This window comes from Schistocerca gregaria, chromosome 2 (genome assembly GCF_023897955.1).
Source record: "Schistocerca gregaria isolate iqSchGreg1 chromosome 2, iqSchGreg1.2, whole genome shotgun sequence".
Classification (NCBI taxonomy): Eukaryota; Metazoa; Arthropoda; class Insecta; order Orthoptera; family Acrididae; genus Schistocerca; species Schistocerca gregaria.
Genome location: NC_064921.1, coordinates 848,969,836 through 848,996,500, shown reverse-complemented (window position 1 = coordinate 848,996,500; position 26,665 = coordinate 848,969,836). Strand labels below are relative to the sequence as shown.

Sequence of the window (26,665 nt, the reverse complement as noted above, 5' to 3'; positions counted from 1 at the left end):
TACTGCTGATCCCTCCAAAGAGAAGCTTAGGAGTATACCTCTTGTCACTCAGTGTTACCCTGGTATTGAATGTATTAATCAGCAACTTTGACAAGGCTTTGCTCTGAAATGAGGTCCATTCTGTCTGACATTTGGTCCACTACACCTAGAATAGCTTTTCATCACCTGTGAAATCTTCACGTATCCTTCTCAGACACTATGTTTCTTCTGCATCCATTTCCACACCCTGTGGCTCCTACACCTGTGACCATCCCCCCAGTGAAGACTTTCCCTACGCACCCTCATACCATCACCTGTACCATCCCTGTAACTGCCAAAACGTACTATCAAATGAAGAGCCACCTGTTAAATGATCTATGTCATATACCAGCTATTACGTAATGACTATTTGGCCTTTTAATGGGCATGACTTCTACCAAATTTTCCATTAGCAGGAATGGGCATAGGCAGAGGTTGTATACTGGCAACACAATAACCTGTTGCAGAGCATGCTCTGTAACATGACAGTCATAACCTCAGTGGCTATTTCACCACATATGTCATCTGGATCCTTCTACCAACCACAGTTTCTCGGAACTCTACATGTGGGAATTGACACTATAACAAGTCTTTGGTTCTCACCACTCACTTGGCCTTGATTTAAGTCAGTTTGTTGAGTTTCAACATTTCCTCACAGTAACTACTTCTCCCTTCACTCTGTAAGCTTTCTGCTCTTATCATCTCGTGCATCATGTTTTTGCAGTAATCTCTGTCTTAGTGTAATACACATCTTCCACTGACTTAGCCTCATGGGCAACTTTTCTGAAGTATCTCAATTTCTTAAACCTCACCAGTCCTTTTCCTTCTCCCCTCTTCCTTACCCATCAACCCTTCTGCCAGAAAGAGGTGCCACTGGCTCTGAAATCGTACGGATTTCTGTAGCTTTATATGCTTTATATGTGTGTTCTCTGAGTGCTACTTGGTGAGTAGATTTTTTATTTATCCAAAAACTATGGTTCAATGTTCACTGTGTTGTAGATACCATTCTCCTTAGAACAATTCATGAGCCGAAGCATATTCTGATGCATCCAGGCCAATTTGAATGCTTGATTCATTTTAAGGTGATGCGAAGTTTTATCTTCCAGAAGGGCTTACTTAAATTACTAAAAGCTTCAGATTGGATGTCATCGCAAACCCATTTAGCCTTGTATTTCAATAGTTTTAATAATTGTGGATCATACATGGCCTTTCTCTTTATAAAACTTCTCTAGAAACCAGCCAAACTGTAAAATTATTGTAATTGTTTCACTTTTTTCTCAGGGCAGTATTATATAGCTTGTATGCTTTCTGGATCAGGTTGTAGTTCATTAATACCCGTCATATGGCCTTAAGTTTTATTATTATCTCCTTACCCTCCAACTGACCTACTGTTCATATTAATTACTTAAAATGATTTTCCTAGGTCTTAGAAACTATTAGTAGATCATCTACATAGTTTGTCAAGTATTATACCAATTTGTTTCTCAAAGATTTGTCTAAACTGCAAATAATAACTGCTACAGAGTTAGTCAACACAAAAGGTAATACTTTAAATTGACAAGGTTTATCATCAAATGAGAAAGCTGTATATGGTTTTGAATCTGCTAACAGTGGATTATGATAGACACTAAGACTACATTCTATAGTATTGTAATCAATCATTTTTTGGATTTCTTCTCTAACAACATTTTGAAGACTCTTAGATACAAGGAGTTTACAGAAAAAATTATCTTTCTTCAATTTAAATTTACATCCATACTCCTTACTTATACCTTGTTTAGAGGAAACACGTACTTATGTCTTAATAAAATATTTACTAATGGACTCTTCCATTCTTCTGTTACTTTATCCAGTTCTTCAGAGAATGGAAAACCGAGGATGCAATGTAACAATACTGCGGACCTCTGGTGCAGAGCCAGGTGGAGTGTCTGAATCAGAGGATCAGATGGTTTTGCGACTGTGTTGGCTGCAGATTCTTTGACATGTGCCATAGGGTGGTGGGGTTTTGGGTTCCGCTGAATAGGTCAGGAGTTCACTACACTTAACTGGCGGCTACACGGGTAGCGGAGGCTGTGTAGCGTGGACTGTGCGGTTTTTTAGGTTAGAAGGCCTCGGGAAAGTACAGGGCGGGCTGCAATCTCAAAGGATGCATGGCAAATACAGGATGTGCTTGGATCAAGGAACAGTCGGAATTGTAGTTGTAAATTGTTGTAGTTGTGCTGGGAAAGTCCCTGAGCTTTAAGCGCTAATAGAAAGCACAGAAGCTGAAATCGTTATAGGTACAGAAAGCTGGCTAAAGCCTGAAATAAGTTCTGCAGAAATTTTTATGTCGTCTCAGACGGTGTTCAGGAAATATAGATTAGGCAGAATTGGTGATGGAGTCTTTGTGTCTGTCAGTAGTGGTTTATCTTGTAGTGAAGTCGAATTGGTATGGGTGGAGGTTATACTTAGCAGCCAAACTAAGTTAATAATTGGCTCCTTCTACCGACCCCCAGACTCCGATGATATAGTTGCGGAACAGTTCAGAGAAAATTTGAGTCTCGTAACAAATAAATACCCCACTCATACGGTTATAGTTGGTGGGGACTTCAACCTTCCCTCTATATATTGGCAAAAATACTTGTGCAAAACCGGTGGTAGGCAGAAAGCATCTTACGAGATTTTCCTAAATGCTTTCTCCGAAAATTATTTCGAGCAGTTAGTCCATGAACACACACGAATTGTAAATGGTTGCGAAAACACACTTGACCTCTTAGCCACAAACAATCCAGAGCTAATAGAGAGCATCATGACTGATACAGGGATTAGTTATCACAAGGTCATTGTAGCTAGGCTCAATACCATTTCTTTCCAAATCCACCAGAAACAAACACAAAATAATTTTATTTAAAACAGCGGATAAAGTGTCACTAGAAGCCTTCCTAAGAGACAATCTCCATTCCTTCCGAACTGACTGTGCAAATGTAGATAAGATGTGGCTCAAATTCAAAGATATAGTAGCAACAGCAATTGAGAGATTCATACCTCATAAATTGGTAAGAGATGGAGCGGATCCCCCGTGATACACAAAACAGGTCCGAACGCTGTTGCAGAGGCAACGGAAAAAGCATACGAAGTTCAGAAGAACGCGAAATCCCGAAGATTGGCTAAAATTTACAGACGCGCGAAATTTGGCACGGACTTCAATGCAAGATGCCTTTAATAGGTTCCACAACGAAACATTCTCTCGAAATTTGGTAGAAAATCCAAAGAAATTCTGGTCGTATGTAAAGTACACAAGCGGTTAGATGCAATCAATGCCTTCGCTGCGCAGTGCCGTTGGTACTGTTATCGATGACTGTGCCGCTAAAGTGTAGTTATTGAACGCAGTTTTCCAAAATTCCTTCACCAGGGAAGATGAATGGAATATTCCAGAATTTGAAACACGAACAGCTGCTAGCATGAGTTTCTTAGAAGTAGATACCTTAGGGGTTGCAAAGCAACTCAAATCTCTTGATACGGGCAAGTCTTCAGGTCCAGATTGTATATCGATTAGGTTCTTTTCAGATGACACTGATACAATAGCTCCCTACTTAGCAATCATATACAACCGCTCGCTCACTGATAGATCTGTACCTACTGATTGGAAAATTGTGCAGGTCGCGCCAGTGTTTAAGAAGGGTAGTAGGAGTAATCCATCGAACTACAGACCTATATCATTGACGTCATTTTGCAGTAGGGTTTTGGAGCATATACTTTATTCAAACATTATGAATCACCTCAAAGGGAACGATCTATTGATACGTAATCAGCATGGTTTCAGAAAACATCGTGCTTGTGCAACGCAGCTAGCTCTTTATTCGCATGAAGTAATGGCCGCTATTGACAGGGGATCTCAAGTTGATTCCGTATTTCTAGATTTCCGGAAAGCTTTTGACACCGTTCCTCACAAGTGACTCCTAATCAAGCTGCGGGCCTATCGGGTATCGTCTCAGTTGTGCGACTGGATTCGTGATTTCCTGTCAGGGAGGTCGCAGTTTGTAGACGACAAATCATCGAATAAAACTGAAGTGATATCAGGTGTTCCCCAGGGAAGCGTCCTGGGACCTCTGCTGTTCCTGATCTATATAAATGACCTGGGTGACAATCTGAGCAGTTCTCTTAGGTTGTTCGCAGATGATGCTGTAATTTACTATCTAGTAAGGTCATCTGAAGACCAGTATCAGTTGCAAAGCGATTTAGAAAAGATTGCTGTATAGTGTGGCAGGTGGCAGTTGACGCCAAATAACGAAAAGTGTGAGGTGATCCACACGGGTTCCAAAAGAAATCCGTTGGAATTCGATTACTCGATAAATAGTACAATTCAACTAAGTAACTGGGTGTTAAAATTACGAACAACTTCAGTTGGAAAGACCACATAGATAATATTGTGGGGAAAGCGAGCCAAAGGTTGCGTTTCATTGGCAGGACACTTAGAAGATGCAACAATTCCACTAAAGAGATAGCTTACACTATACTCGTTCGTCCTCTGTTAGAAAGTTGCTGTGCAGTGTGGGATCCTTGCCATGTGGGATTGACGGAGGACATCGAAAGGGTGCAAAAAGGGGCAGCTCGTTTTGTATTATCACGTAATAGGGGAGAGAGTGTGGCAGATATGATACGTGAGTTGGGATGGAAGTCATTAAAATTAAAGCAAAGACGTTTTTCGTCACGACGAGATCGGTTTACGAAATTTCAGTCACCAACTTTCTCTTCCGAATGCGAAAATATTTTGTTGAGCCCAACCTACATAGGTAGGAATGATCATCAAAATAAAATAAGAGAAATCAGAACTCGAACAGAAAGGTTTAGGTGTTCGTTTTTCCCGTGCGCTGTTTGGGAGTGGAATGGTAGAGAGATGGTATGATTGTGGTTCGATGAACTGTCTGGCAAGCACTTAAAAGTGAATTGCAGAGTAATCATGTAGATGTAGATGAATATTATGAGAAGGAAGGTTGCTACTCACCATACAGTGGGGATGAGTCACAGATAGGCACAGCTAAAAGACTTTCACACTTAAAGCTTTCGACCAGTGACCTTCGTCAACAATACACACACATGCACATGCACATGCAGCTCGCACACATGACTGCAGTTTGCGAGCAGCAGCACCAGTGCATGATGGGAGTGGCGACGGGTGGAGATAAGGAGGAGGCTGGGGTGGGGAGGGGGAGGGATAGTGCAGTGGGTATGGCGGACAGTGAAGTGCTGCAGGTTTGGCGGAGGACTTGCGAGAGGTGGTGGGGGGAAGTAGTGGAAAAGGAGAGAAATAAATAAAAATAAACAAATAAAAAAATTAAAAAATACTGGGTGTGGTGGTGGAATGATGGCTGTGTAGTGCTGGAATGGGAGCAGGGAAGGGGCTGGATGGGTGAGGACAGTGACTAGCAAAGGTTGAGGCCAGGAGGGTTACAGGAGTGTAGGATGAATTGCAGGGAAAGTTTCCAACTGCGCAATTCAGAAAAGCTGGTGTTGGTGCGAAGGATCCACATGGCACAGTGAAGCAGTCATTGAAATGAAGGATATCATGTTTGGCACGTTCAGCAACAGGTGTCTACTTGTTTCTTGGCCACAGTTTGTCGGTGGCCATTCATGTGGATAGACTGCTTGTTGGTTGTCATGCCTAAATAGAATGCAGCACAATGGTTGCAGCTGTGCTTGTAGATCACATGACAGGTTTCACAGGTAGCCCTGCCTTTGATCGGATAGGTGATGTTAGTGACCGGACTGGAGTAGATGGTGGTAGGAGGATGTATGGGACATGTCTTGCATCTAGGTCTATTACAGGGGTATGAGCCAAGAGGTAACGGATTGGGAGCAGGCGTTGTGTAAGGATGGACGAGTATTTTGTGTAGGTTCAGTGTACAGTAGAATACCACTGTGGGAGGGGTGGGAAGGATAGTGGGCAGGACATCTCTCATTTCAGGACATGACGAGAGGTAATCAAAGCCCTGGCAGAGAATGTAATTCAGTTGCTACAGTCCTGGGTGGTACTGAGTTATGGGGGAATGTATGTCTGTGGCCAGATGGTGGGACTTTGGGAGGTGGTGGGAGACTGGAAAGATAAGGCATGGGAGCTTCAGTGAGACCCCCAGTATATATCAGGAGGGACTGCTTGTTACTGCAGATGAGATGACCATGGGTGGCTAGGCTGTACGGAAGGGACTTCTTGGTATGTAATGGGCGGCAGCTGTCGAACTGGAGGTATTGCTGGTGATTAGTAGGTTTGATATGGACGGAGGTACTGATGTAGCCATCTTTGAGTAGGAGATCAACATCTGGGAAGGTGGCTTGCTGTGTTGAGTAGGACCAGGTGAAGCAAATAGGGGAGAAGTTGTTGAGGTTCTGGAGAATGTGAATAGAGTGTCCTCACCTTCAATTTAGATAGCAAAGATGTCATCAATGAATCTGAATCAGGTGAGTGCTTTATGATTGTGGGTTTTTATGGAAGATTCCTGTAGATGGCCCTTAAATAGGTTGGCATAGGATGGTGCCATGCGGGTACCTATAGCGGTACCCCTGATTTGTTTTTGCAGGTAATGCCTTCAAAACAGGAGTAATTGTGAGTAAGGATATAGTTGGTCATGGCGACTAGGAAGGAGGTTGTTGGTTTGGAATCCATCAGGTGTTGAGAAAGGTGGTGTTCATTAGCTATAAGGCCATGGCATTAGGGATGTTAGTTTACAGGGAGGTGGCATCAATAGTGACAAGCAGGACACCATGTGGTAAAGGGACAGGAACTGTGGAGAGTCAATGGAGGAAATGAAGGGTAGGTTCCAGATAATAGGCTGAAGGTGTTGGTCTACGAGAGCAGAGATTCTCTCAGTGGGAGCACAGTAACTGGCCACAATGGGGTGTCCTGAGTGGCTAGGTTTGTAGAGTTTATGAATCGTGTAGAAGGTAGGAATGCGGGGAGTGGTAGGGGTAAATAGAGAGATGGACTCCGGGGTGAGGTTCTGGGGTGGGCCTAATGATTTGAGTAGTGACTGGAGATCTTGCTGCCGGCCGCGGTGGTCTCGCGGTTCTAGGCGCTCAGTCCGGAGCCGCGCGACTGCTTCGGTCGCAGGTTCGAATCCTGCCTCGGGCATGGATGTGTGTGATGTTCTTAGGTTAGTTAGGTTTAATTAGTTCTAAGTTCTAGGCGACTAATGACCACAGATGTTAAGTCGCATAGTGCTCAGAACCATTTGAACCATTTGGAGATCTTGCTGGATTTCTGGAATGGGGTCACTATGGCAAGGTTTGTAGGTGGAAGTATCTGACAGCTGGCGGAGTCCTTCCACCAGCTAAGCGTTGCTGGCCCTGGATCACGGGGTCCCAGGTTTGATTTCCAGCCAGGTTGGGGATCATCGTCGTCATCATCATCATCATTCGTGAGAGTGGCAAAATTGGACTGTGAAAAAAATTGGGACTTTGTACGGGTGCTGATGACCACGCAGTTGAACGCCCCACAAACTAATCATCATCATCATCATCTGCCAGGTAATCCTTGCTGTTCAGAACAACAGTGGTGGAGCCTTTTTCTACATGTAGGAATATAAGATCGGGATCAGTTTTTAGATGGTAGACTGTGGTTATTTCTGCTGATGTAAGGTTAGTCTGCATGTTGAGGGATTTGGGGAATGCTGGTGAGGCAAGGTTTGAGGTTAAGAAATTCTGGAAAGTTAACAAGGGGTGGTTTGGGGGCAGTGGGGGTGGATCACAGTTGGATGGAGGAGTGAACTGAGTTAGGCAATATTTAATATTGGTCTTAGGTTGAGTCTGATTGGTAGGGTTGGCAGTGAAAAAGTGTTTCCACTGTATGGACCAGGAGAAGGAGAGAAGGTCTTTAACAAGTCCTGCATCATTGAATTTGGGAGTAGAGCAAAAGGTGAAGCCTTGGAAAGGATTGATTTTTCTGTGGGGCTAAGGCTTCTGGAGAAAAGGTTCATGACTGTGTTGCGGGTCTGTTTTGGTTCTGGATTCTGTGTGGTGGTGGGAAGGAGTTTGGGATGGTGGAGTAAGTGTAGTAGGTCTGTGAGACAGGGTTTTCAGTTATAAGGTGGCATGGGGGAGGCAGCAGTCCACTGTTTGCCATCCCCACCATACTGTCCCTTCCCCTCCCCATCCCAACCTCCTCCTTACCCCCACCCAGTTGTCACTCTCATCATGGTACTGGTGCTGGTGCTTGCAGTGTGGTTTCAGTTGCCTGAGACTGCAGTCATGTGTGTCAGTTCAGTTGCGTTTGCATTTGTGTGTGTGTGTGTGTGTGTGTGTGTGTGTGTGTGTTGTTGACGAAGGCCATTGGCGGAAAGCTCTTAAGTGTGATAGTCTTTTTGTTGTGCCTATCTGCAACTCAGTATCTCTGCTCGTCTATGCTTTATGGTGATTAGCAACTTTCCTTCTCATAATATTTATCCAATTCTTGTGATTTTAATTTTATATTTTTTTATAATTTTGTTTAGCTTCTTCTTGTTCTTTTACTACAATAATATCAGTTGTAGCTACTAAAGGAATATGCTGGTAGTATAGAGCATGCATATTTTTTACCATTACTGGTAGCAATTCCTGTTATATTAGTGATATTTCACTAGCAGTATGTAAATGAATATCAATTTCTGTCCCAAGAAAATCGCCCATTACAATAGTTTTTATTTGTTCCTTCTCAGGCTTTGTTTGCTCTTCCTCTATGAACCACTCATGGATAGCTTGGCTCGTGCTTCAGAACATGTATAGTTTTCCACAACTGGTGTGACAAAGATCTGTTTGTTGGCCTATTTGGACATGCATTCCTATTACAGCCTCAGTTTTTCATTCTATTATTTTATTTCCTAACTTTACACTACGTGGTTTCATTTTACTGTTGGAATCGTGTTGGATAATGATTTACATTATTATTGTGATCTGATTGAATGACCTCAATTTCTGTTTCACATACCTAGTCCGTCTATGAATGTTGATACCTCATTAACATTTAAATGTTTGACACTACAATAGTGAATCCATAGTCACACTATATAGTTTGGTTTCTGTAAATAAGGGGGTTACTTTACTGGTTTCAATGCACTACATCATCATTTTCAAATGTAAAACATCAGTTGGAGAATATACAATGGGAATTTTGACCATACATCTTACAAAAGTTACAAGAAATAATAAGACCAGGCAACTGAGGCAGTGGTGGCACAACCAAGTCACTAAAAGTTATGCACATGCGTGCCCAAACGTTCATGCAATGTCCTAATGTAGAACAGATAATGACTACACCAGATTAAAAATTGCCAAGAATTCTTGCTTTGTATCAGGCTGTGACACCCTTTCTGTCACTAGAGGGCATGAATGAAACACAAGAAACAAAACAAGACCTACACAATGTACAATAACCAATTATCGTAGGTTGGCTTTATCATTACTTAAGATTGCTGGAATGTAGTATCTAGAATGTAGGTTCAGTTTTGCTGTAACTATGATATTGCTATTGTCCACTGTTTCCGCCCTCTCATGCATTGGTGGCCCATATAAAAAACAAAAATAAAATAATTAAAAAAATTACATTCTTCCCTCCTGCCCTTCAAGTACATAATACATCCAGCCCTTTATGCTTGTGATATATAGTGTTTTGATGTGATACATAGTTATTGTTGCTAGTAAATAGAACTTTAATTTGTTTTTTTATTTGTCTGTGTGAAAGACTGTAACAAACAACATCTTAATGGGTAACGTGGGAGTGGCATTTTGTAATGTTATGTACAACAATATTGTGGTTTTTATAATTTTGTTTTGAGTCAAAACTTCATTTCATTGTTATCATATCTTATGCTGTGTTATCTAATTTTAAAGGTCTAAACAATGTGTACCAATCTTTTTGTATTTATATTCCAACTAGAGACTAGTATCATTAAGACTGCACAGTGGTGCGATCTAGTGCCTGTTATTGTACATTATGTAGGTCTTGTTTTGTTTCTTGTGTTTCTATACTACATTCACACCCTCTAGTGACAGAATGAGTTAACAAATAGAACAATGTTATGTTAGAAAGTTAGTAGTGTGTCAGTCCGACTTTATAAAGTACAGTGTGTTTTGAGATTCTTTTTTCGGAACATAGTAAAATTATGTGCTACATTCAATACGGAAGCTTGCTGTGCTTGATACACTTATGGTGGGGTTATTACATGTGTTTTCTCATGGGAGTTTGTCATATCAGTGATTTTATGTGTGTGTGTGTGTGTGTGTGTGTGTGTGTGTGTGAGAGAGAGAGAGAGAGAATAATTTTCAGGCTTGTGAATTTATATCAGCCATACGATTGTCCAACAGGACACATAACAAGAATTCTTGGCAATTTTTACCCTGGCGTAGTTTTTATCTATTCTAAATTTGGACATGGAATGAACATTTGGGCAAGCACAGGCATAACGTGTAGTGGCTTGGTTGTGCCACTATTGCCTCGGTTGCCTGGTCTCGTTATTCCTTGTAATTTTTGTAAGATGTATGGTCATAATTCCCATTGTATATTCTCCAACTGATGTTTGACATTTGAAGTGATGATGTAGTTCTTTGAAGCTGATAATGTAGTTTTTATTTTTTTAAAGAAAAAATTGTATGTACTGTGACTATGGCTTCACTACTGTAGTGTCAAATAAACATTTGAGCTACACTTCGGTCACACTCCTTACGACAGTTATGTCAGAATATAGAATCATTAACATTTGTCCACTCACAATACCATATTCCCTTTTGTACTTGAAATGCCAGCCTATGAACCAATATCTTTGTTAAATTACTTTCCTCTACAGGCTTGTCTCAATATTTAGACCTAGTTGAATGTCACTCATTATATTTCTTATAACTTCCCCAAATGCTATTATATTAATGAGAGTCCAGCTGTTCAAATGCTGGCTTCTCTTGAGTGCTTGACGACCAGTATTTCTTATTGTGTTTTTCTTGGAAATCATTCCAAGAAGTTAACTCCTCAGAATGTGCTCTACCCCTTTATACAGCAAACTCTTCTATGTAAAAGAGAAGAAAATCTTTATTGCTGGTGTCTTCTCAACAGCTAGGTAGTGATCTATAAAATATTCTTATAAGCTGTGTAGGGCAAATCTTCCCTTCTGGTTTAAATTTCAGAATTTATTTTTAATTTTGCCCCATGTACCAGAAAAAGTTCTTCTAGTAACTGAAATGGGAGCCTACAGTTTACATAAAGTTTCTTGCTCTTAAACCCATTTTTAGTTTTGCTTACTCTTCCCAGTTTTTGACACCCTGCCTCTGTTTTCTGTGTAGGTGTAGTGACAAATGACTCAACCTTTCTTGTACCTTTTGTTCATTGAAATCACTTCCTCATTTCTCCAGTGTTATAAAAATGGAACCTGAGATTGCTGCCTCATGTAACTTATTATTTTGTTCTAAAATATTAAGCCTTACAGTTGTGTTTGTTTAGGTACCTCCAGGAATTTTTGTTTCATAAATTCCTTAATTTTTTTAACATCGTATTGACTTCTTTTAATTGTTCATTTACTTCATTGCTCACCATCAACTAAATAATTATTTCACAATCTAATTTCCCTACTAAACTTTGTCGTAGATTCAATTCATTTGTTTTCATTAATTTTTACTTTTTCTCTGACTTGAGTCAACAATATGCTCTTCTAACTCAATGACTTGCTGAGCTATTTTAGTATCCAATTTGATATTGAGTTCATTTTTAACAGTCTTCCATAGTGTTTATTTCAGTAGTAGGTGTCTCAAATTGAACACACTGCATATTTGAAATAATGTTAACTTGTTACACTGTCTGTTCCATCTGCGCATTTCAATCAACATTGTTTTGCACTACTCTGCTTTCGAATCAACACTTAACTGTCCCATTTGAGAAAGTCTTTCCTTCTCCTCCCATCTGGTAAGTCGCCCTTGACCCAGGGCTCTGGGTGACTTGTCTAAACTGTGCCACTTTCCTTAGACCTCTCTAGTCCTTTTCCTTCACCCTTCTTCCTTCCCCTTCAACTCTTCTGCCAGAAGAGGAAGCCACTGGCTCTGAAAGCTTGTAAAAGTTAAATCCTTTTGTGTGTGTGTTCACCTGTCACCGCTCGATGAGCAGATTTTATCTATCCATTTACATTATATTTGATAAAGTAGGTTAGAAATACACTTAATATTTCTTCCATGCAATCAATGTAATAATAAAGCTTGAACAACAGTTGATCGGTTCACAACAGTTGCTAGCACTTTTGTAGAAAATTACACTGAAACTTAACTCAGCCTTCAATTGACCCGCAATGTAACAATATTTTTAAAAATTTTTTGGGCATAACTGTGCTCATCAGGGTCCATCAGGCAGCTCGCAGCATTGTGATGTAACATACACTCTACCACCACAGCTTGGTGACGTCATGATGTGAGCAACTGCTACTTGAACTGCTAGCTACAGCGGGGTCATGGGCCACGTGTTGAAAAGAGTCACTGTCCATAAAAACTACAGGCCAGATATCTTCTGGCTCACTGTCTTAATAATCTTCTTTGTTCAATATAACACTGTCAGTTTTAATTTATCAATTTTTGAAAATATAGTAAATAGATAAAAAGATCTACTCAGTAAGCGGCAGCAGAAAAACACACTTATAAAAAAATGACAGTGTGCAAGCTTTCAGAGCCAGTGGCTCCTTCTTCTGGAAAAAGGGTTGAAGGGAAAGGAAGAAGGATGGAGGAAAAGGAGCAGAGTTCAGAAAAGTCATCCAGAACACTGTGTCAGGGGAGACTTACCAGACTTCCTTCTCATCCTGTCAGGTAAGTCTTCCCTGAACCAGGGTTCTGTGCAACTTTTCTTTCCTTCTCATCCCACCTGGTAAGTCTCCCCTGACCTAGGTTTCTGAGTGGCTTTTCCAAACTCTACCCCTTTTCCTTCATGCCTCTTCCTTCCTCTTCAACTCTTCCAGCAGGAGGAGGAGCCGCTGGCTGCAAAAGCTTGCAAACTGTAATACTTTTTATATGTGTGTTCTCCTGCCACCACTTGGTGAGTAGAACTCTTATTTATCCATTATATTGTCAATGCTAGATGCTTATAACAGTTTCCCCAACAAAACTTTGTCTCAAAACCTGGCAGAAAATCCAAAGAGATTCTGGTCGTATGTGAAATATATTAGTGGCAAAAACCAATCAGTGCCTTCTCTGCATGATAGCAAAATTGGTACTATCAAATAAAGTGCTGCCAAAGCAGAGTTACTATACACAGCCTTCTGAAATGCCTTCACAAAAGAATATGAAGTAAATGTTCCAGAATTCGAACAGCTGCCAACATGAGTAACTTAGAAGTAAATATCCTTGGAGAAGTGAAGCAAGTCTTCTGGTCCATATTGTATACCAGTTAGGTTCCTTTCAGAGTATGCTGGTGCATTAGCTCCATACTTAACAATCATATACAATCATATCACTCAACGAAAGATCCGTAACCAAAGACTGGAAAGTTGCACACATCACACCAATATTCCAAAAGGTAGTAGAGTAATCCACTTAATTACAGGCCCGCATCATTAACGTCAATATGCAGCAGGATTGTGGAACATATATTATGTTCAAACATTATAAATTACCTCAAAGAAAACCATCTATTGATACACAGTCAACATGGGTTTAGAAAACATCATTCTTGTGAAACACAACTAGCTCTTTATTCACATGAAGTGTTGAGTGCTATTGACAAGGGATTTCAGATCAATTCTGTATTTCTGGATTTCCAGAAGGCTTTTGACACCGTACCACACAACCGTCTTGTAGTGAAATTGCATGCTTATGGAGTAGCGTCTCAGTTATGTGTCTGGATTTGTGATTTCCTGTCAGAGAGGTCACAGTTTGTAGTAACTGACGGAAAGTCATTGAGTAAACCAGAAGTGCTTTCCAGCATTTCCCAAGGTAATGTTATAGGCCCTTTGCTGTTCCTTATCTATATAAACGATTTGGGAGACAGTCTGAGCAGTTGCCTTAGATTGTTTGCAGATGTTGCTGTCATTTATCGACTAATAAAGTCATCAGAAGATCAAAACAAATTGCAAAATGAAACTTCCTGACAGATTAAAACTGTGTGCCCGACCGAGACTCAGAAATATGTAGATGTTCGTTCCTTCCATATGCTACACAAAATTGGAATAATAGAGAATTGTAAAGGTGGTTTGATGAACCCTGTGCCAGGTATTTAAATGTGATTTGTAGAGTCACCATGTAGATGTAGATGAAATTTTAATTGTAGTTCATCACCAATAATTTTTTTTATTTTCAGTACATGTTTTTACATGCCCACCTCTTATGGCTCAATTATTTATTTGGTTGTTAAGAGCAGCTGACTATTTCTCTGCAATTATTCAGTCAGAATGGTTTATTCTTCTCAAATAATTCCATTTGGTAGTTGTTTTTATCACTATTTCAATTTACATGTTCCTTTGAGCAATAATTAGCCCTGCGTCCTGTCCCAAATTTAGTGTCTCGGTTGGGTTGGATGTACTTGATTCAGCAGGGATTTAATGTTGTTCTGCCTTTATTCTTATTTTATTTGAGCATTTCCTTTGATGTGGTGGTCGTAGTATTGATCTCCTCAGTGCTCTAACCTTGTTGGGAGGAATTGTAATACTGCAATGTCTTCGTTACTTGAATATGAGGAGTACCAAAATTGTGTACTGTAACCTTCAGATAACATGAAGCATCCAGTCAGAATGTCCAGTTCAGAACCACTTCATATAATATAGGTTGAAAATATTGCAAATATAGATTGAAAATATTGCTTCAGTTAGCAAATACAGAGCCTGCTGTACTCTGTACTCACTGGTGATGTGTCGTGTCCTGTGCTCATCCACCGTGTCGATTGGGGTCATAGCACAAAGCTATGACATCTTATGATGGGCATTTAAGGGTTCTAAACAAGTGAAAAATGAAAATAACCTTACAACTGATGCGGGTACTTTCAACCTCTGCTATAATGCTTTTTTTTTGTGGATGTTCCATCAGCAGGATTGTTTTCACTTCATACAAGTTTATACATAGAATGATGCATTCGGAGTCACAGTCCAATTAATAGTTCATTTGTTTGAATTTCATCACTGCCTTTTTAAATGTTATATTTATATATGTTGATGACGTCACACTTGTCCAGTGTAGGTTGACATTTACAAAGAGTTCGTACTTTGCCATCTGTGTACGTACTTCCATTTGTGAAGTTACTGCAATCGCTATTCTGTCTTGAAAACATGCCTTGTCCCTCAGCATGATTCTCCACATGCAAATAAAACAATAAATCTACACAATAATTTGTTTTATGGTTTGTATGTTTGCACATCTCATCCTTTGGTAAGAATACATAAGTACTCGCATCTCTCTTCTGGAGCAGTATGTAACATCACAACGTCAAAACTGCATGGTTATCATTTCCAGTCTCAAAATCACAGTGTTGCAGTACATATAAAAGACAAGTATGTTGCCAGAAATAAAACGCCAACTGTCAGTTTTAATACTCGTGCTACAATAGTAAAGTTTCTTGTTCCAAATATAATTCGATTTCATTAATGGTGGTGCTGCTCGCAGTGTGGTTTCAGTTGTCTGAGACTGCAGATGTGTGTGCAAGTTGTGTTTGTGTGTGTGTGTGCGCGTGTGTGTATGTGTGTGTGTGCGCGTGTGTGTATGTGTGTGTATTGCTGACAAAGGCCTTAATGCCCAAAAACTATAATTGTGTGAATCTTTTTGTTGTGCCTATCGCGACTCAGCATCTCTGCTATATGGTAAGTAGCAACTTTCCTTCTCTAATATAGTTCCATTAATGTTACATGATAAGCACTGAAACTGCACAGTACCATACATCACAAGACTTTATACAAAGTGCCTGACTCACTGACTTTCAGTGACAATGCACGTTAATAATAAATGTTCAGTTTTTCATAAAATATGACTCAGATCTTGGTAGATTTCATATAATATTTACTATTTACACTTCTTTGAAGGTCTCTTTAATTTTCCTGTAGGCAGTATCTCTCTGACCCGTAGTGATATGTCTCAACTCCCTTACATTTGTCCTCTAGCCATCACTGCTTAGCCATTTTGCACTTCCTGGCGATCTCATTTTTGAGACCTCTGTATTCCTTTTTGCAGATTCTTCAGTTTTAATCTACTTTCATAAACAATAGCCCCTGGAAATGTCTTACAATTTAAAACCTGGTTCCTAAATCTCTGTCTTATCATTATATGTTGTTGTTGTTGCTGTTGTAGTCTTCAGTCCTGAGACTGGTTTGATGCAGCTGTCCATGCTACTCTATCCTGTGCAAGCTTCTTCATCTCCCAGTACCTACTGCAGCCTACATCCTTCTGAATCTGCTAAGTGTATTCATCTCTTGGTCTCCCTCTATGATTTTTACCCTCCATGCTGCCCTCCAGTACCAAATTGGTGATCCCTTGATGGCTCAGAACGTGTCCTACCAACCGTTCCCTTCTTCTAGTCAAGGTGTGCCACTAATTTCTCTTCTCCCTAATTCTATTCAATACCCCTTCATTAGTTATGTGGTCTTCTCATCTAATCTTCAGCATTCTTCTATAGCACCATATTCCAAAAGCTACTATTAGCTTCTTGTCTAAATTATTTATTGTCCAAATTTCACTTCCATATATGGCTACACTCCATACAAATACTTTCAGAAACGACTTCCTGACACTCAAATCTATACTCAATGTTAACAAATTTCTATTCTTCAGAAACGCTTGCCTTGCCATTGCCAGTCTGCATTTTATATCCTCTCTACTTCGACAATCATCAGTTATTTTGCTCCCCAAATAGCAAAACTCCTTTACTATTTTAAGTGTCTCATTTCCTAATCTAATTCCCTCAGCATCACCCGACTTAATTCAACTACATTCCATTATCCTCATTTTGCTTTTGTTGATGTTCATCTTATATCCTCCTTTCAAAACACTGTCCATTCTGTTGAACTGCTCTTCCAAGTCCTTTGCTGTCTCTGACAGAATTAAAATGTCATCGGCAAACCTCAACGTTTTTATTTCTTCTCTATGGATTTTAATATCTACTCCGAACTTTTCTTTTGTTTCCTTTACTGCTTGCTCAATATACAGATTGAATAACATCGGGGAGACGCTATAACATTGTCTCACTCCCTTCCCAACCACTGCTTCCCTTTCGTGCCCTCCGACTCTTACAACTGCTATCTGCTTTCTGTACAAATTGTAAATAGCCTTTGGCTCCCTATATTTTACCCCTGCCACTGTCAGAATTTGAAAGAGAGTATTCCAGTCAACATTGTCAAAAGCTTTCTCTAAGTCTACAAATGCTAGAAATGTAGGTTTGCCTTTCCTTAATCTAGCTTCTAAGATAAGTCGTAGGATCAGTATTGCCTCACATGTTCCAATATTTCTATGGAATCCAAACTGATCTTCCCCGAGGTCAGCTTCTACCAGTTTTTCCATTCGTCTGTAAAGAATTCGCGTTAGTATTTTGCAGCTGCGACTTATTAAACTGATAGTTCGGTAATTTTCACATCTGTCAACACCTGCTTTCTTTGGGATTAGAATTACTACATTCTTCTTGAAGTCTGAGGGAATTTCGCCTGTCTCATACATCTTGCTCACCAGGTGGTAGAGTTTTGTTAGGCCTGGCTCTCCCAAGGCTGTCAGTAGTTCCAATGGAATGTTGTCTACTCCCGAGGCCTTGTTTCGACTTGGGTCTTTCAGTGCTCTGTCAAACTCTTTGCACAGTATCATATCTCCCATTTCATCTTCATTTACCTCCTCTTCCATTTCCATAATATTGTCCTCAAGAACATCGCCCCTGTATATACCCTCTATATACTCCTTCCACCTTTCTGCTTTCCCTTCTTTACTTAGAACTGGGTTTCCATCTAAGCTCTTGATATTCATGCAAGTGGTTCTCTTTTCTCCGAAGGTCTCGTTAATTTTCCTGTAGGCAGTATCTATCTTATCCCTCGTGAGATAAGCCTCTACATCCTTACATTTGTCCTCTAGCCATCGCTGCTTAGCCATTTTGCACTTCGTGTCGATCTCATTTTTGAGATGTTTGTATTCCTTTTTGTCTGCTTCATTTACTGCATTTTTGTATTTTCTCCTTTCATCAGTTAAATTCAGTATCTCTTCTGTTACCCAAGGATTTCTACTAGCCCTCGTTTTTTTACCTACTTGATCCTCTGCTGCCTTCACTATTTCATTCCTCAAAGCTACCCATTTTTCTTCTACTGTATTTCTTTCTCCCATTCCTGTCAATTGTTCCCTGCTTCCTGAAACTCTGTACAGCCTCTGGTTCTTTCAGTTTATCCAGGTCCCATCTCCTTAAATTCCCACTTTTTTGCAGTTTCTTCAGTTTTAATCTACAGTTCATAACCAATAAATTGTGGCCAGAGTCCACATCTGCTCCTGGAAATGTCTTACAATATAAAAGCTGGTTCCTAAATCTCTGTCTTACCATTATATAATCTATCTGAAACCTTGTAGTATCTCCAGGGTTCTTCCATGTATACAACCATCTTTCATGATTCTTGAACCAAAGTGTTAGCTATGATTAAGTTATGCTCTGTGCAAAATTCTACCAGGCGGCTTCCTCTTTCATTTCTTAGCCCCAATCCATATTCACCTACTGCGTTTCCTTCTCTTCCTTTTTTTACTGTCGAATTCCAGTCACCCATAACTATTAAATTTTCATCTCCCTTCACTACCTGAATAATTTCTTTTATCTCATCACACATTTCATCAATTTCTTAATCTGCAGAGCTAGTTGGCATATAAACTTGTACTACTGTAGTAGGTGTGGGCTTCATGTCTATTTTGCCCACAATAATGCATTCACTATGCTGTTTGTAGTAGCTTACCCGCACTCCTATATTTTTATTCATTATTAAACCTACTCCTGCATTACCCCTATTTGATTTTTTATTTATGACCTTGTATTCAGCTGACCAAAAGTCGTGTTCCTCCTGTCAGCGAACTTCGCTAATTCCCACTGTATCTAACTTTAACCTATCCATTTCCCTTTTTAAATTTTCTAACCTACCTGCCCAATTAAGGGAAATGACATTCCACGCTCCGATCCGTAGAACGTCAGTTTTCTTTCTCTTGATAACGATGTCCACTTGAGTAGTCCCCGCCCGGAGATCCGAATGGGGGACTATTTTACCTCCGGAATATTTTACCCAAGGGGACGCCATCATCATTTAATCATACAGTAAAGCTGCATGCCCTCGGGAAAAATTACGGCTGTAGTTTCCCCTTGCTTTCAGCCGTTTGCAGTACCACAACAGCAAGGCCGTTTTGGGTAGTGTTACAGGGCCAGATCAGTCAATCATCCAGACTGTTGCCCCTGCAACTATTGAAAAGGCTGCTGCCCCTCTTCAGGAACCACACGTTTGTCTGGCCTCTCAACAGATACCCATCCATTGTGGTTGCACCTACGGTACGGCTGTCTATATCGTTGGGGCCCACAAGCCTCTCCACCAATGGCAGGGTCCATAGTTAATTGGTGGGGAGGGGGGGGGGGAGATATATGAGGCTGGAAGACCACCTTGGCTGCAGATTTCTTCACTGTGTTGGCAAGGAGGAAGATTCAATAGCGATATACATAGTGTGTAATGATGACCTTATGAATCAGTTTTGTTTTTTCCTGCAGCACTGAGTACCCTGTTTTTACTGGCACTGTTCACCAACGCTTGATGCTGCAACATCAGGGAACTGATAGTTTGAACACCATGATATGGGTCATCTTTGTCTCACTGAAATGTGACACACACACCCATACTCAAAGAACCTGCATAGCATGTCAAGACTTTTCTTTAGACTTAACAGATTTATAATGATGATTCAGAATTTCTGATATTCAGGAGGCAACAGATACAATACTGCAGGGAGACAAAAAAGAAATTACAAAAAATTATCCTAGCTTCTGGAACTATCAGTTCATTCTCAAAGAACAGATAGGAAGAATAGAAATGAGGGACAGATCACAGAGACTTCCTTAGAATGAGAGGGACATATACTCCTGGAAATGGAAAAAAGAACACATTGACACCAGTGTGTCAGACCCACCATACTTGCTCCGGACACTGCGAGAGGGCTGTACAAGCAATGATCACACGCACGGCACAGCGGACACACCAGGAACCGCGGTGTTGGCCGTCGAATGGCGCTAGCTGCGCAGCATTTGTGCACCGCCGCCGTCAGTGTCAGCCAGTTTGCCGTGGCATACGGAGCTCCATCGCAGTCTTTAACACTGGTACCATGCCGCGACAGCGTGGACGTGAACCGTATGTGCAGTTGACGGACTTTGAGCGAGGGCGTATAGTGGGCATGCGGGAGGCTGGGTGGACGTACCGCCGGATTGCTCAACACGTGGGGCGTGAGGTCTCCACAGTACATCGATGTTGTCGCCAGTGGTCGGCGGAAGGTGCACGTGCCCGTCGACCTGGGACCGGACCGCAGCGACGCACGGATGCACGCCAAGACCGTAGGATCCTACGCAGTGCCGTAGGGGACCGCACCGCCACTTCCCAGCAAATTAGGGACACTGTTGCTCCTGGGGTATCGGCGAGGACCATTCGCAACCGTCTCCATGAAGCTGGGCTACGGTTCCGCACACCGTTAGGCCGTCTTCCGCTCACGCCCCAACATCGTGCAGCCCGTCTCCAGTGGTGTCGCGACAGGCGTGAATGGAGGGACGAATGGAGACGTGTCGTCTTCAGCGATGAGAGTCGCTTCTGCCTTGGTGCCAATGATGGTCGTATGCATGTTTGGCGCCGTGCAGGTGAGCGCCACAATCAGGACTGCATACGACCGAGGCACACAGGGCCAACACCCAGCATCATGGTGTGGGGAGCGATCTCCTACACTGGCTGTACACCTCTGGTGATCGTCGAGGGGACACTGAATAGTGCACGGTACATCCAAACCATCATCGAACCCATCGTTCTACCATTCCTAGACCGGCAAGGGAACTTGCTGTTCCAACAGGACAATGCACGTCCGCATGTATCCCATGCCACCCAACGTGCTCTAGAAGGTGTAAGTCAACTACCCTGGCCAGCAAGATCTCCGGATCTGTCCCCCATTGAGCATGTTTGGGACTGGATGAAGCGTCGTCTCACGCGGTCTGCACATCCAGCACGAACGCTGGTCCAATTGAGGCGCCAGGTGGAAATGGCATGGCAAGCCGTTCCACAGGACTACATCCAGCATCTCTACAATCGTCTCCATGGGAGAATAGCAGCCTGCATTGCTGCGAAAGGTGGATATACACTGTACTAGTGCCGACATTGTGCATGCTCTGTTGCCTGTGTCTATGTGCCTGTGGTTCTGTCAGTGTGATCACGTGATGTATCTGACCCCAGGAATGTGTCAATAAAGTTTCCCCTTCCTGGGACAATGAATTCACGGTGTTCTTATTTCAATTTCCACGAGTGTAGATGTTGTAAATATGAGAGCTGACAAAAATGAAGGGGGAGACCTCAGAAAAAGAATAATGCCAAAGGTGGTTAAAGAATGAAAAGTTAAGATGGTTTAGGAGGAAGAGAAGTGAAATGAATAGTGCAATTAAGAAGCAAGAGGAAAAGGAGATGCAGGATAAAAAGTTAAAAAGAGGGGAGCGGAGAGTGAACATGGAAAAGTATGAAGCAATTAGGCAATTAATTTAAGGTGGTGATATGTATATTATTACAATATTTTATTACTTATAAAACAGTGCAAAATAAACAAATTGTTCTAATTAGGAATAGTTCACTGTGTGTGCCCACATTCGAAAAGGGACAATGCAAATTATGTGAAAAGAGGAATATTATCAGGTGAATTGGTATGTTTCACATTCCTGTTTAAGTTTAAGAATCATTGGGTACCATTAAAAATTCCCGCTCTTGGTTATCACATTTCGTTAAAATTGCAAAGTTTTGTCATCAATCAATTAGCTGTTGCATACAAAAGCCTAAATATCCCTGCACATACAAAAGGATAAAAAAAAAGCTCACACAAATGTCACCCAGTCAATAAACAAATGGAAAACCTAGTTAACAAGTAAATAAGAAAATTCACACACAGACATGTAATCACTACATCAACACAAACACTGTAACCATTGGGAGAGGGGAAAGGAAATTAACAGCAGCATATTATGTAGTACACAGTTAACTGCTGGACAGCATGTGGTATCACATACACTTGAAATGGTAACAGTATTGTCATAAATTAGGCAGATTTTTTTCTGTAAACTCCTCTTTAAATGCCTTGGTGATCCCTCAAAGATCTGGTGGTGTGCCCTCCTATAACTTGTGGATTTTGTAATAAAAATCTTTTACGATAATTTTTGTAACCAGGCTATTCATATTGTGTTGAATGCATTTCTAAAGAAGTGTCAGCATATATATATGACTACAAATTCGAATTTGTCATTGTGCCTGTGTTGTTTTTAGGCCACAGAGTTTTAAAAATTCCTGCATAAAAGTGTATAAAATGTGTAATATCTGTTAGAAGTTCCTAGAACTCAATTTAGCATTCAAGCTACTCCATTAATGTGATTATAACCTTATGTAGTAATCAGTACTTTTATTGTCTTCTTTGTATTGTCTGGAAGCAATAGCATGTCTTAAAATGCAATAGTACATCTTAAAATGCTTTCATCATCAAGAATTTGTTATTACCAAGTGTCATTCATGTACTGTACTCTGCACAGGAAGTAGGTAATCCAAACTGTAAAAGTAAAAAATAATGAGGAATACAACTGCCCCCTCATAAAAAGTAAGTTGCTCATACCAAGAAAGGCGAAAAATTAATGTATGAAGACTTGAAGTTGATTTGTTAGCTAAGTACCCCATTACTTAAGGCCAAAAAGTTGACTTATATTTTATCTGTCATAAAAAATTACCTAACTGAATTTTAAATGTTTTTCAGGCTGTCGTGGTTGGGTACTTTAACTTCTTGGGCTGCTTGGGGGCACCAGGCTATCATACTTTTTACATGACTGCTCTGAAATACTTGGAACATGATTCACAAAGGGAAGTAGCATTTGCAGTGGTAACAAATGCTAATGCAGCAGCTGTATTGGGTGTTGAAATTCTTCCTGCAGTCAGTCTTCACCTCTGGAATGAGACCAAGGTACGAATTAACACTCGGGTAGTGTGATAACATCTTGACACTGTATTATTAATTATCTGGATTTTTATATTGAAGAATCTCTTGCTTATAACATTTCATTTTATTCCACTGTTTTTCAGTTTTAATCTAAAATCTCAGAACCATGTTATTTCTTCCTTCGTCAAAACCCTGTTTTCACATGCACTTTTATTCAGTGTTGTTTGAGGAGCCCAGGAGCCCTTTCTTGAGCTTAACTGTATCTATAACAGATAGCTTAATTTTTTGTGTTATGAGTTTTTTGGAAGTGAAACATTGTTTCCTGGATTCTAACAGATTCTACATATTGCTAGAGGCAGTCATGTTTATTGAAATGCACTTACATATCAGAAATTGGAATTTCAACACTGACTGCGTACACAACAACAAAATATCACTAAATATTTATTATTCACAGCCACAAGTACAATGTTGGTCTCTTGGTCTATGAAAGGTTCAATCGCAAGAAAAGCACGCAGAGTAGTGAGAAAGGTAGTAGATGGAAGATCTAACAACCCTACCACAACAACGGTCAAAAATTAATTATAATTGTAGTGTTGCTCACGCTGCTAAATATTGCATTTTCGGGCAACAACAAAGTTATATTATGTGGTAGGTATCATTAGAGCACAGTTAATAGTCATTTCTTGAAATAATGGATAAATTAGGCACTCATCTTTTCGTGTTTCATATGCTGGTCTCGTCGTGAACTCATGGCTCAATCGTCAAAAATCTAGGTGGTGATGATTCCAAGCTTGGATGCAAAGAGGCCTAGGTTTTATTCTACAATATTCAAAAGTTTTATAGATGTGTTTCATAAACCATTCTTGAAGATTAAACTTTTGCAAGTTAGAACAATGGTGATGTGAAAAAGTAATCAGCACTCCGAATTTTGAGTTACACTTCTTTTTTATTACTTTTGTAGCAACAACACTTCACAATATAAAACATAGTTGGAAAATATCTTCTTCACTGTTAAAGTTCACATTTCATAAACTGACTACAATTTAAATCTTTTCAACATGACGACAAAGACTTGACACTCTAATAACCGCTGATGCGCCCAAAAATCAGAGTTACAAGTACGTCAAAGATCATAGTGACAAAAGACAGAATACACATAAGAATAATATCATTGCAATATATACGTATCGATGTATCAAAGGACCTCTACATTAATTAAATCAAATCTGAATGTTGTCACAGAAATATGTTAACTATTTTACAGCAACACAGTGGAATATTGCTGGTATCGAGAGGTTGAGGTGAGGTGCCGTAATGGTTACGTAATTCAAGTACCATTACAGAGAGCAAGTTACTTGGAACACAACCTGCAGAGAGAACCCCCACATTAAAAGAGGAAGGATTAAAAGAGGCAGATAAGTTAGCACTTAATATTATGACGACAGTGAGTTCATTACAGACAGAGAATGGTTGGATGCCAGTACTGGAAGGAATTTTCTATAATTAGGTTATATGGACCATTCTGGCATGTGTGTGAAATGATCTGGAGCCAAGGCTTTGAAGGCAGCTCTTTCTGAGCAAAGGTCTAGTGTGACTGTGTGGAAGGTTAAAACTGAAACTCCCTGGCAGATTAAAACTGTGTGCTGGACTGGATGCTTGCAAGAATTCCGGGTTCAAGTTCTGGCCCGGTATACAATTATAATCTACTAGGAAATTTCGTTTCAGTGCACACTCTGCTGCAGAGTGTAAAATTGATTCTGGAAAGTTAAGACTGTTGATGGACTGTGATCCAAATTCAGAGTTGTGCTTTTTGTAAGCAGTACATTAATCTATGTTGAGTCACAGTCTAGCAGATAGTTATGCTCAACACGACTTGCATCCCAAATAGATCAAGAGAATTTAATTTCAAAGTCCAGTATTTACTCCATTGTATTCACTGGAAGCATTTAAGAAAAAAGACACTGGGCTGTACAAGGAAGATTTAGATGCAGAAATATTGAATAAACTAGCAAAGCCAATTTACAAGTTCAAGACTTACCACATCTGAGTAATAAGATCTTTTGAAATAAACAATTTAAGGTGGACAGAATATAAGTCAAAGAAAAAGTTGAAAATAATGGACAAAGATAAAAAATAGAGGACATATTAAAGGGAGGAAGGAATTAAGAAACGCACTAAGTCTTTCATGATGGTTTTGTTGCAATAAATGTTCTCAGTGCATTTTAATTCTCTCTTAAAATCCAAGCTTTCAACAATATATGCTGTTATCTTCCTCAGAAAGTCACCTCACTGCCAAAAAGATTGATGGCACACATCCTGATTCCCTCATTGATGACTGAATTTCTGTAGTTTGAAACTTGTGCTAAAACCAAGTCTGCTTGAACAAGGTCTTTTGGTTATTTGTAAAGCAGTGTTCAGCAACAGCTATATATTTTTTAGCTTTTATGTGCTTGCTGTGCTGTTCATGTTCATTAAAGCTCTGAAAAACTGTTCAAATTGTCTGTCCCATGTGATTACTGCGACAATCACATGGAATATTGTAAAGACTCAGGGCTCTGCGGCCATGATTATCCTTCACAGGATTTTCTGAGGTGACTGAAAGACCATTTTATTCACCCAATACAGAACAAAGAAGGCATAGCAGCAATACCTATTCTAAGCATAATTGATTCTTGAACCTACAGATTGACCAAATATTTAATGAGCTTAGTGAGACGTGTTGTTGCTCAGAATCATGGAGGAGAGGAGAAGGCCTGCAAGATATTGATTATACATTAATGCCTGTGGTTTACTTCAGAGTCATCTTTTTCTGTTGACTCTCTTACCATGTGTTTGGAATTCGAAATGGGTTGATGTTGTTACGCCTACAATCACTGTGCTACTTTAGTGACTAAGGAGACCAACAAATTCATTCACCTTACTCAAAGACAATATCTACATCTACATACATACTCCGCAAGCCACTGATGGTGTGTAATGGAGGGTACTCTGTACTGCCACTAATAGTATCCTTTCCTTTTCCACTCGCAAAAATCAAAAAGGCAAGGGAAAAACAGCTCTCCATATGCCTCTGTTTGAGCCGTAATTTCTCTCGTCTTCGTGTTCCTTATGTGAAACATACGTTGGCGGCAATAGAATTGTTCTGCAATCAGCTTCAAATAACAGTTCATTAAATTTTCTCAATGTTGTTCATTGAAAAGGACATCACCCCCTCTCCGTGAATTCCCATACAAGTTCCTAAAGCACCTCCGTAATACTTGTGTGTTGTTTGTACCTACTGCTAACAGATCTAGCAGCCCACCTCTGAATTGCTTCATTGTCTTCCTTTAAGACAACCTCATGCTGATCCCAAACACTTGAGCAGTTCTCAAGAATAGGTCGCACAAGCATCCCACATGCGGTCTCCTTTACAGATGAACTTTACTTTCCCAAAATTCTCCCAATAAACCAAAGTCAACTATTCACCTTCCCTGCTGCAATCCTCATCTGCTCATTCAATTCATATTGCTTTGCAACATTACACCCAGATATTGAAATGATGTGTTTATGTTAA

At 40.3% G+C, this 26,665-nt stretch overlaps 1 protein-coding gene across 2 annotated transcripts in view; it reads left to right on the top strand.

Annotated features, from left to right (window-relative positions):
- LOC126335211 (thioredoxin domain-containing protein 11) overlaps positions 1-26,665 on the top strand; it is a 150,258-nt gene that overhangs the window by 42,511 nt on the left and 81,082 nt on the right. For both annotated transcript variants that reach the window (XM_049998226.1, XM_049998225.1), the window contains exon 4: positions 22,930-23,133. In XM_049998226.1, the coding sequence (XP_049854183.1) occupies positions 22,930-23,133 (204 nt within the window). The remainder of the gene's footprint in view (positions 1-22,929; positions 23,134-26,665) is intronic.